Source organism: Priapulus caudatus, unplaced genomic scaffold, assembly GCF_000485595.1.
Source record: "Priapulus caudatus unplaced genomic scaffold, Priapulus_caudatus-5.0.1 Scaffold369, whole genome shotgun sequence".
Taxonomy (NCBI): Eukaryota; Metazoa; Priapulida; class Priapulimorpha; order Priapulimorphida; family Priapulidae; genus Priapulus; species Priapulus caudatus.
The window spans coordinates 211,685-223,077 of NW_014577430.1; the positions used below are offsets into that span (position 1 = coordinate 211,685).

General features: G+C 41.6%; 1 protein-coding gene across 1 annotated transcript in view; it reads left to right on the top strand.

Annotated features, from left to right (window-relative positions):
• Window positions 1-2,455: 2,455 nt before the first annotated feature.
• The window catches only part of LOC106809621, a 12,314-nt gene continuing 3,376 nt past the window's right edge, over window positions 2,456-11,393 (top strand). Inside the window, exons 1-7 of the mRNA XM_014812775.1 lie at window positions 2,456-2,703; window positions 4,300-4,381; window positions 4,943-5,028; window positions 5,688-5,822; window positions 6,395-6,570; window positions 8,826-8,866; window positions 9,052-9,151. Coding sequence (XP_014668261.1) covers window positions 2,456-2,703; window positions 4,300-4,381; window positions 4,943-5,028; window positions 5,688-5,822; window positions 6,395-6,570; window positions 8,826-8,866; window positions 9,052-9,151 — 868 coding nt within the window. The remainder of the gene's footprint in view (window positions 2,704-4,299; window positions 4,382-4,942; window positions 5,029-5,687; window positions 5,823-6,394; window positions 6,571-8,825; window positions 8,867-9,051; window positions 9,152-11,393) is intronic.

The window sequence follows — 11,393 nt, forward strand, 5'->3', positions numbered from 1 at the left end:
GCGCGTGGTATTGTCGTAAAAGCCGTAAAACGGTATAACATAGGAAGAATTTAGCGCCTTCTGATTGGCTGGAATTTGGCAAGATGTCAGCCTCCATGACTTGTAGCCAAAATCCCAAATTATCTACCAAAAACCCTGAGGTCAGCTTAAACTAATCGGTCCACGAACATAAACAGAAAGTAGAACAAAACCGTATTACGTATAGGCCCTACACTGCATATCCTGATACCTGTTAATACTGCCGTATATACGCGGAACGATACGGATACGCAAATCGTATTATCATTTCCTAACTAAACCAAACTCGGCAGCTATAAGCCCAGACCCTCTTATAACTTAAGATTAAGATGAAAATAACACATTTGCACAAATAATTGCAATTACAGTGATATATGTTATAGTAATGAGTAAAATATAGGCTTTCATTTTTAAGGGGCGCGCATCGCGCTCGCCGCTCCACCGGCCGCACCCGAAATTGTGCCATGGTGCGCGCATCATCGCGCCTCATAAAAGTGGTGAAATCGCGCACCAAAAGTATGTCTATTATGTTGAAATAGCGCTCCATAGAGTTCTCAATGTAGGTGGTACAAAAAGGTTAGCAACACACAACAATTTGTGGTGTGTAAGTAACTGAACGTATGGCAGAGGTACAGGTCTGGTTACTACCCTCTGGTTTATATATATATATATAAATATACTAAACAACAGCATCAAATACAGGTACCATATCGGTAGCCACAAGTACCTGCTCGTTTTCTACTATACGTGGCGAGAAGTGTTTTCTGCCGACGTGAAACAGTCGTAGGGCTGCGAGGGGCTACATACGTGGCTACTACGTACAAGTAATTTGGCTAGTTTGTTGATGGATTGTTATGATATTTTGTGCTGAAATATGCAGGTACATGGATTAGAAATAGAATCTCTAAGGATGGAAATCAGAATAAATAAAACAAGTTTAATTTTACATCCGATCAACTCTTTTATTAATCTGTGTGCTAGTGTTGGGTTGTTGGATGAAAAGAATGGAATCCTGACGAAGCCATTGAATGAATGAAGGTGAAGATGAATGATAATCAGTAGATTGACATGACATCCAATTTTCGTTTGGATTTCACTCTAGACTGAGGATTGGTCATGATTCCATCATCACACCCAAGAGGCATGATGGCGAGCCCTCAAGGAGCTCTCCATCATCCCTTTTAAAGGTGTGATTTTTCGTGGAGCTCTCCATCATGCTCTTAAGGGTGTGATTTTTTAGTGGAGCTCTCCATCATGCCTCTTAAGGTGTTGATTATGGAGCGTGAAAAGACCCCCTATGGTGTCCTAGGGGAGTCATTAGTAGTCCTCCTGTACTTTTCAAATCTGAAAGCCTGAAAATATGTGTTTTTCATGGAAAATACATCAGAAAACTTACTTATCCCACGGTTATAAACCAAAACAAACATTTACAAATGGCTTTTGTTCTCTTGTTTTGAAGGTTTACGATATTCTCGTACTTTATCGCGTGGTTTCATATGCTGCCCGCGAGCAGGTACGTTTATGTAAACCCAGGGTACATATATGCTGAGAAGATACAGGTCTGGTACACTTGTGTATACATATATACGTACCTCGGGTACATATCTGTAGTACCTGACACGACAACGACCCCTTCAGCCATAATGACCCATAACTCATAAAAGAGGTCACTTAATATCAAACCTTGATGCTTTTTTATGGCAATGTGTTACCATTTAAAACAAGTGTAAAGTTAAATTATTGCAAGTTGTAAATATATCGGCTACTGTGGCAGAAATCGAAACGGAGAAATCAGTGATTTTCTACTTTTCACATTGATCGACCACCTGTGAGGCTGTGTGCAAAATGGGTGAATGTTTGTGAAACACATGTTAGTACTTACTGCGGCATATCCATGACTAACTAAAGCCACTAAATTGGTAAAATGTTTTGTGCACCTTGAGATATTGTGAGAAATTACGAGGTTACCATCGCAATTTCATGCGAAATGCGCCAGTGGTGTGTACTGCATGATGTCACTAAGCTACGTAAACGTGTTAACGAACCTTCAGAGCATGTAAAGAGCTGTAAATGCTATTTCGGACCACGCAGCAATTTCAACTATCACTTGCAGATGACAGCTATAGAAGTGTTGATGCTGATGGATTCTGGCATAATGAATACCGTGAAAAGGATGGTTGTATCATGTCTCGGACATCATCAGTGTTTAAAGGATCCACGGCTCACTATACACATGTCTGCGGGCAATCAAAGTGCTCTGAAAGCTCACATGCATCGTTATATGCAGAAATGAGTATGTACGGAGGTGGCACCTATTGTTAGCCATAGAATAATAATGAAAATGAAAAATCCATAAAATTTCGTATATAAAAGCTTGAGTGTATCCTTAATTTTTTTCAGATTGTCATATTGACATAGTGTAATTGCACGACCAGCCATGGCCACCGGTGGAAGCTATGGTGATGAACTGCCACCCAGCTATTTCGAGGCGGTGAAACTTTCAGGAGCACTAGGAGACAGTGCTGCCGGCCCCCATCAGGATGCGTCCGGCAATCCCTACGTCTTTGCCCCAGGAGATCCCAATCCTTACAGGTGGATCGGCGAGCAGGAGACCGGGGTCTATTTCAAGGATTTTGTCCCGACATCAGTGGATCCATATAACCTCGCATCCAACGAGCCGTTTAAGTAAGTTTCATGCTCGTCTTTATGGTGCGTTTACTTCCTACTGACGATCCAGTCCTTGTTGCTGTTGACATATTATTGCTGTATGGTAATACTATGCAGGAACACAATTAAGTCTATGGAAATAGTGTCTGGTTCTCCTTTATACATGTAATAATACTATGCAAAAACACAAGTCTATGGAAGTCGGCCACTTCTCTCGAGTATGATAATACTCTGCGTGGGTGCAAGTCTCTGCAGATAGAGTTAGCTACTCCTCCCAGAGTATCATAATAATTAGCAGGGATTCCAGTCCAGGGCCGTAGCCAGTGTGGGTGGGCGGCAGTTGCCCCCAGAGAAATATCAATGCAGTACATGGTCAATGGCTGTCACCTTCCCAGAACACAACACGCACGGGGCTTTGCCCTCTCCCCCCCAGGTTAAAATGGATTAGCTATGCTCTTGCAGTCTCTGCACATAGAGTTAGCTACTCCTCCTAGCATATAATGAATATCTGTAACCTGTAACAGTAATTGTATCCCCCGCGACGAAGTCGGCGGGGATACTATGGTTTCATGTCTGTCCAGCCGCTGCTGCTGCCGCAGGCACTCCCCTCCGCTCTATAACTCGACCCCTAATTGACCTAGCATGACCAAACATGGTCTACTTACACATCTTTGGGAGAAGGTGCGCAGCGTACCAAAACCACGTCACTGCGGCTTTTATTTGACCTTGACCTTGACCTTAACCTTGATCATATTTCCCTTCCGCTCTATAACTCGGCCCCTAATTGACCGTAGCGCTACCAAACTTGGTCTATACTTACACATCTTGGGGAGAATGTTGTCGCTTACTGAAACCACGTCACCTGCGGCTTTATTTTGACCTTAACCTTTTAGCCTTTGATCATATTTCTCTCCGCTCTATGACTCTGGCCCCTAATGACCTTAGCGCGACCAAACTTATCGGTATACTGTAACACATCTTGGGGAGAAGGTGTGTCGTGTACAAAACCCAGGGTTACTGCAACCTTTATTTGAATTGACCTTGACCTTGACCTTGACCGTGACCTTATCATTAATTTTCCTTCCGGCCTCTATAACTCAAGCCCCTTAATTTACCTAGCCTACCAAACTTGGACTATACTTACACATTTTCTGGGGAGAAGATGTGCGCAGCTTACCAAAAACCAGCGTCACTACGACTTTATTTGACCTTGACCTTGATCATATTTTCCTTCCGCTGTATAACTCGGCCCCTAATTGACCTAGCGCTACCAAACTTGGTATACTTACACATCTTGGAGAGAAGGTGTGTCGCGTACCAAAACCAGGTCACTGCGACCTTTATTTGACCTTGACATTGACCTTAATCATATTTCCCTTCTGCTCTATAACTCGGCCCCTAATTTACCTAGCGCTACCTGATATATTTCATTCATACTAGATCACGGGGGATACATGTAGTTGGCGACAACTGCCCTTTCTAGTTATAGTTATGAGACTGCGATCATTACGCTGGTTAAGAGCAAGCATGATATGCATCATAATTTTCTGTGCACACAAGAAAAATGTTGTGTTAACATCCTCAGCTATTCATGTGTTTTATTGTATCTTTCAGTAAGCAGGTTGAGGGGGCTAATGATTGGTTGTCACAACAGCCGGATATTGTAATTGTATCATGTGAAACTGTCGAGTTCAAGGTATGATATATCTGAATCGGCCATGGACTTATGCTGTGTGTCGTAAAAAATACTCTACTCTATAGTACTACGTAGAGATGTGTTCATTATTGGTTGTGAGCTAAATGTTTTAGGGCATACTAATATATGTGTAGGATCTGTATATTTATCTGTATCTATCTCTATTAGTATTATACACCCCCTTTATGAAACCATCATGTTTGTAATATCCTATGTAAGAATACGTTTTGGTTTATTAAGTTATTTTATGGTAAGATGATGCAACTATATTGACCTATAAACGACAGTTTTTGCAACCAGTTGCTATCTTTTTTATGCTGAAATTAGCTGCTTGGGCTGTCACCACGTGGCAGCAGGTGACAAGAGCCAGAAATGAAGGCCAAAGTAACTTTATTCACCTTGGCAAAGACAGCTAGAACAGTTGTCAAATCAAACTACTTTTAGTTATGATAAAGTTACGGTTCACGTTATCTTGAAACCTGGTGAAGTTGTTATTGCAACACTGTAGTCTGTGGATTACCGAAGCTAATGTTTAGATGGTAAGCGCTCTGTTCTTCGTAGGTGAGGAGTTCGGGCAAGATCGATCTCCAGCGCACCAACTACCGGGAAAGCGACGATGGTCGAACAGTCATTGCATACGGTCTAAGGTAGTGCCACTTGTGCCACTCGTATGTGTTAAAAGCATGCTTGCGTGTGTAGAAGCAATTGACCTATAGACTTGAGCCTATTGTCACAGATCCATGAAGCTGCTAGTATCACTATTGTTGCCTTTCTACATGATGTGACTTGTGTAGCTCTGTGTACCCCCTGCCAAAGACCCGTAATCAACCTAAATGTATGCACCCTACAGTAAGGCCACAATTAAAAAAATCTTTGTTTGCCCTCACCCGACCCAGGCTGAAAAGTTTGGGTAGGTAGGTAGGCTTCTTCTTTTTTTTCAAATTCAGCATGGTGTCTACCAGCTCGGGTGTGCTTGTGTGTAGATACCTTTTATGTTGAATGTTTGTTTTGCTTGGTACATATAACGTATTGCCTACAGATTTATATAATGTACAGTGATACCATTTGAAAAAAAAAGAATGGGAAAGATCAATAAAATTTCTTGAGTTGGCCCCTTTTTGGCGGGTCGGCCGGGTGAGGGCAAACAAACAATATTTTTATTATGGCCTAAATGTATGCGCCCTACAGTAACTGTGCATAGTACCTTTCGGTCACTACTTAGAATAGTTGCCACCAGGTGATCGTTTTTCTGTATAACGCTTATATTTACATGAACTAATTTTATTATATTTACTAACATTTATAGGCTGTGGCTGCGTTCGCCTGGGAAGCAGGAGGGTCGGCATGGACCCCAGATTTCGTACAGAGACATCATACCAGCGACAAGTTACTCGCCTGATCACAGCGGGGAAGATGAAGATCTGTCGATGGCACTGTTGCAGTTTAATAAGAAGAGCATCTATGAGGCTCTACCAGGTTACCTAAGTTACCATTTACCAACACACACGCGCGCGCGCACGCACGCACATTGCTTCATTAAGTTTTTCTCTATTCCCCTTTATCGCTTTATTTTTGCTATTTCTTTCTCTCCCCTTTCTCTTCTCACTCTCTGCTCAGCTCGTCTCTCTCTCTCTCTCCTCTCGTCTCTCTCCTCTCGCTCTTCCATCCCGTCTCTTCTCTGCTCTCTCTCCTCTCTCTCATCATCCTCTCTCATCTCTCGTCTCTCATCTCATCTACACACACACTATTCTCTCCCCTTTCTCTCTCTCTCTGCTCCTCTCTTCTCTCTCTCTCTCTCCCTCTCTCCTTCTCTCTCCCTCTCTCTTTCTCTATCTTTTTGTCATATTATATCTCTCTTTTCTCTCTTTCTCTCTCTCGTTCTCTCTCTCTCCCTCTCTTTTTCTCTATCTTTTTGTCATATTCTATCTCTCTCTATCTCCCCTTTCTCTCTCGTTCTATCTCTTTCTCTTTCATCATCATCATCATCATCATCATCTCTGTTGTTTCCCTCAGGTCGTGTGATCAGTGCACAGACGGTGAGGAGAAGCTACATCTATCTGGGGGGAAGACTGTGGACCCTGAGAGAACAGTCAGTAAGGAGAGGGGAGACTCACGCACTGTCTACCTAAACCTCTTCCGTATCTATTTCGAGGTGAACACCTCCTCTGCAGCCGTGCAAGGAGAATTGGGTATGGTTTTCTATTTTCATTATTATTATTGTATCCCCCGAACGAAGTTCGTGGGATACTTATGGGGTTTGTGCATCGTCGGCGCCGCCGTCCGTCGGCCGCGGTGTGCGATGCAGCCAGCGCTTGCGAGATTTCTCTTGTGAACGCTCTACGCGGCTGCAGATTCTTCTCGGACGATCATCGTTCAAAATTTCGCCATGAAGGGCGTTGTCGTAAAGCGAGAGACGGCCAATCGTTTTTGGGTGTGGGCGGCGTCAGTGCGTTGTTCCTATGGTAAAAACATTTGTCGGCGCGAATCATTCTAGAAGCTGTAACTTCTGCAGTTTTCGACCGCGATTGTCATGAAAGTTTATATTTGTATTAAAAATTTGTATATTTAAATTTATATTTAAATTTACATTCAAAAGAATTGGTGGTAAAAATTTAAATTTTCAATTATAATATTTGATATTGAATCCATATTTATAATTTATATTTTAAATTATGCTTGTCATGAAATGATATATTAGTACATATAAATCTATGACATGTTATAATCGGCCCTGTGTGCTCAAATTCTGCATGCCGAATATCGGTACGTGAAAAACGCAACCAAAGTTACAGGGTTCATGACAATCTTCCAGCAAAAATGTTCTTACCATGGCATACCAATTTAGACTCGCCAACCAAAAACGATTGGCGTCTTCGCTTTACCATAACGCACCACTGCAGTCATACCCATACCCCCCCCCGTGTGTATTCCATATACTTGCACATCTGAGGCAGACCAGTTGTCTAACAAACCTTTGTCTTTGTGACTTATTTAACTTTACCTGCCTTCTACGTCCTTACAGAGATATTCCATTCATACTAGATCACGGGGGATACATGTAGTTGGCGACAACTGCTCGTTTCTAGTTATTATTGTTATTATCAAGAGCTATTAATATTTATTAATACCTGATAAAGTGCTATAAGCTTTTGTTATTATTAATAGTAGTAGCAGTAAGAGTAGTAGTATTTACTGTTGTGTATTATTGTTATTTACTTTAACTATAGCTTTTAATGGACAGGGTAAATCTGCTAGGAAAATGCAATTTATGATGTCTATAGCGCAATAATGTGACTTGTATTTGGGAGAGCTTGCAATGGGAATATTGATTGTGCAATTTATGTTATATATATTCTGGAGGTATCAGTCTGCGAAATTAACCACTGGCCCGGTATCCGAGGCCAGTAAATTTTCCGTGGGGCCAATGAAACTGGTAAATGAACAAGCCCGATGGGCCAGTGGAAAAAATGGAGTAAATGGTCTATTAATGATATTTCAGCAGCTTTATGTGATGATCTGTCTGAGAATTTACCAAAATTCTCGATATTTTGTATGAAACTTTACCGATATTTACCGATAGGGCATCATATTCCCGATCTGAAGTAGGGAAAGTAACTAGTCAACACCATGCGTGTTTGTCACCGCTAGAGATCGCAACAACTTCCGGTTCGGTTTCTCTTTTCATAATATGATGATCATTGATTCGGGCCTGTAAAACCTAGTGTGGGCCAGTGAATTATACATTTCTACAGGCCCGCTGGGCCAATGAGGGTGGAAGTTTTTCGTGCAGACTGAGGTATAATAGGCATATAACATTGTCATGTGGATTGATTCGTGCTCGAAAGAGCTCTGAACCATATAAGTCTATGACTTTAAATTCAAGATGTAGATTCTGTTGCAATGTTGTTAAGTAGTCATTGTTTTCCCACAGCATCTGTAGTTACAGGCATACGTGAGAATTTCCTGCGGTTCTGCAGATTTCCCCTTTTTAAATTATTTTTCCAATCATAATGAGAAATTACTTAATTCGTGTAGATCTGTTGAGAACGAAGTGGGGGGGGGGGTTCAGGTTTGTCAATGATTGAATAATGAATTGACCCAATGGAGTTTTATATGCTCTGGAAAGCTCAGGATTGCTCTCCTGTATTCATTTTTTTCAAAATGTTCTCGGGGGAGGTCCCCCCCCCCCGGACCCACCGTCGGCGCGAGCGCCTTGGGTGCTCACTCAGCATGGATACTCAACTGAAAAATGTTTGAATCACACACTTTTTCCACTGTTTTGGTCATTCACTGCTTTTATGTATGTACAGTTGAGGAACAGGTGGCAGGTGGCAACAGCTATGGTGATGTTACATATCTGCCTCCAGATTTCTGTGGAAGCGTTGACTTTATATCTTAATATGTTGCATTGAATTTTTGACAACAGTTTGCATATTTTGTTTAGGGTTTAAGGACTTCAGTCCAGCTGAGCATTCACACACCCAGGTAAGCTTGGAACTTCAGCTGCAATCATGTTACGCGATGGCTCATTCTGTGATCTTTAACAATTAGTTGCTAAAGTTTAGACCATGTTGCGTTGAGTGCTCTACACTTTGCAGAAACTCTGCATGGTCTGAATCCACGCAATTGTCTTCAACCATGAGCCAGCGTTGTCTCGTGTTTCATTGCAGTTGCTGGCGCAGTTAACTCGATGGCTGCAGACTGGGGAGCTTTCTGGATGGCAAGTCACTAATCTAGAGACGGTCACGCAGAAGATCAAGCGAAGCGGGGGTAAGATTTATGAATCGTAGATGTTGCTTCACAATAATCGCATGTCGTTTCATGAGCAATGGCCGCCATGATTTACCGAGCAATTTCTGAAATATAAACCTCTGAAGTGCATGGATTTGCATTTGGCTGGATGTACAATGATTGTTGAAGAGTCACTCATGCCCATGCTGATAAAAACATTGTAGGTGAATATTGCCAGTAGATGGCGCCTATAGGCTGCAGATCTGAGAAATCGTGGCACAAAAAAGGACTGGGGCCCGTTGTCAGAAACAAAATTAGTCTTAACATTAGTCTTAACATTAACTTCCACTCGTTAACCATTGACAGAAACATCGTAATGTTACGAGAATGAAAAATCCTTGCAAATAGCCTCTTAACATTACGAGAGCCCAGACCCTCTCGTAACTTTAATATTAAGTTGAAAATAACACATTTACACTACGAATTACAATTATAGTGATATTATATTTTATAATAATGAATAAAATGTGTGCTTTTCTTGCAAAACACGTCAAAATCATTAATTATCTACCGCTAATAAAACAAAACAATACATTTACAAATGGCGAATGGCATTTGTTCTCTTGTTTTAAATGTTTACCATGCTTGCCACAACTCTCGCGTCTCGCGTTACAGTGTGAGAATTTGTCTTGTTGTGCAGAATAAATTCATGACCACGTCATTTTTCATCAAATATTATTTACATGTGGTTAGCCATCATAATATGCATAAATTACTGTGATGTACAATAAATCTGAATGAGTAACTTTACGATGTTTCTGACAACGGGCCCCTGGACGATCTGCAGCCCGGATATACGCGCGAAGCGCGAACAGCGCCACCTGGTGGCGCCTTTTCATCCAAATCGCTGCTCTGTATTTAGAACAATTTCCACGGTTATGTCAAATGGGCCTCTGATCGGTCAATTGAGGAGTTGTGGCGCTTGCAGAAACCTTTCGACTATGCACGTAGGGCGAGAATAAATCCAATGGTCGTAATTGCTAATTTTTTTGGTTGGCGCGTTAGTTTTTCTTCTAGAAAAGCGATTTCGAATTTATTTAATTTCACGCCCTGAACTTATTCTCGTACATATCGCGTCCCATAGATGGCGCGACGAGGCTCTCTTCGAGGGATTTTGCAAAGAATTTTCCTTAGACTGCCCCGCGGTGGAGAGTTTGACACGCTCCACTAACTATAACTTTAGTGTAGCGAAACATACTTGGCCGAGTTAAGGCCCGTACGAGTCTAGCTGGAGTCGTGACGTGGGCTTTTAATTATCGTAGCCATGTTGGTTCTCTTCGTGTTCATTGGCTAAGCCCGTTGATTGATGTTTGTTTAGACTGAGAATTGCCACTAGCGGCACATTAAGACTGGTATTACATTCCACACCTACGGCTACGAATACTTCTATTACTACAAGTACATGTTACAATAATTACTACTAAGTACTACTACTAGTACTAGTAGTAGTAGTACTACTAAGTTACCAGCACTACTAGTACTAGTACTATAGTAACTACCAGGACCGCAGGAGCTAATAGTAATAGTAATAATGACGAACTCTGTTACTAGTAATTAACTTACTAATAATGACGAACCCTAACCATAACTCTAACCTATTATAATTGAAATATAATATTATATTATATTGATGTAAATGACTGGTTTATTGCCCATCCATACCCATTGGCCCATATAAATTAAGCCCATGGTTCCTCTATCCTTGAAACCACTATACTACTAACTAACTACGACAACAAGAAACGGCTCTTGCTAGTTAAAACCCCTAGCTATACTAGACACAAGGCACTTGAAAGACTTCAATAAAAATATACTAACTAAAAGACAAATCTATTACTACGAAATCTAATTTCTAAGTAAGGCCTACTCTCTTCAAGGAATATGCACTCAAAGAGCATATAAGACACGACTCGCTCGCCACCATCGATACCATCGGAGTGACTAAGACTAAGCCCAGAGTGAGAGAGTGCACTATATTGCTATAGCGCGGGCATGCCCGAACGGCTTCCAACTCCCAGCGAACCCCCTCCATTGGGACACTTGCTAAAAACGTTGCAGCGTGTCGCAAACGCCGTAAATTGTTCCTAGATTCCGACAAACCGTTTCATTACGCAAGAGTCCCGAATTCAGCATCGACAGTCTTTTCTGGTGGATCGCGACACAACCGTTACGAACAGATTACTCCCGTTACAGTTTTTAAACAAAGTGAACACTTTCAAAG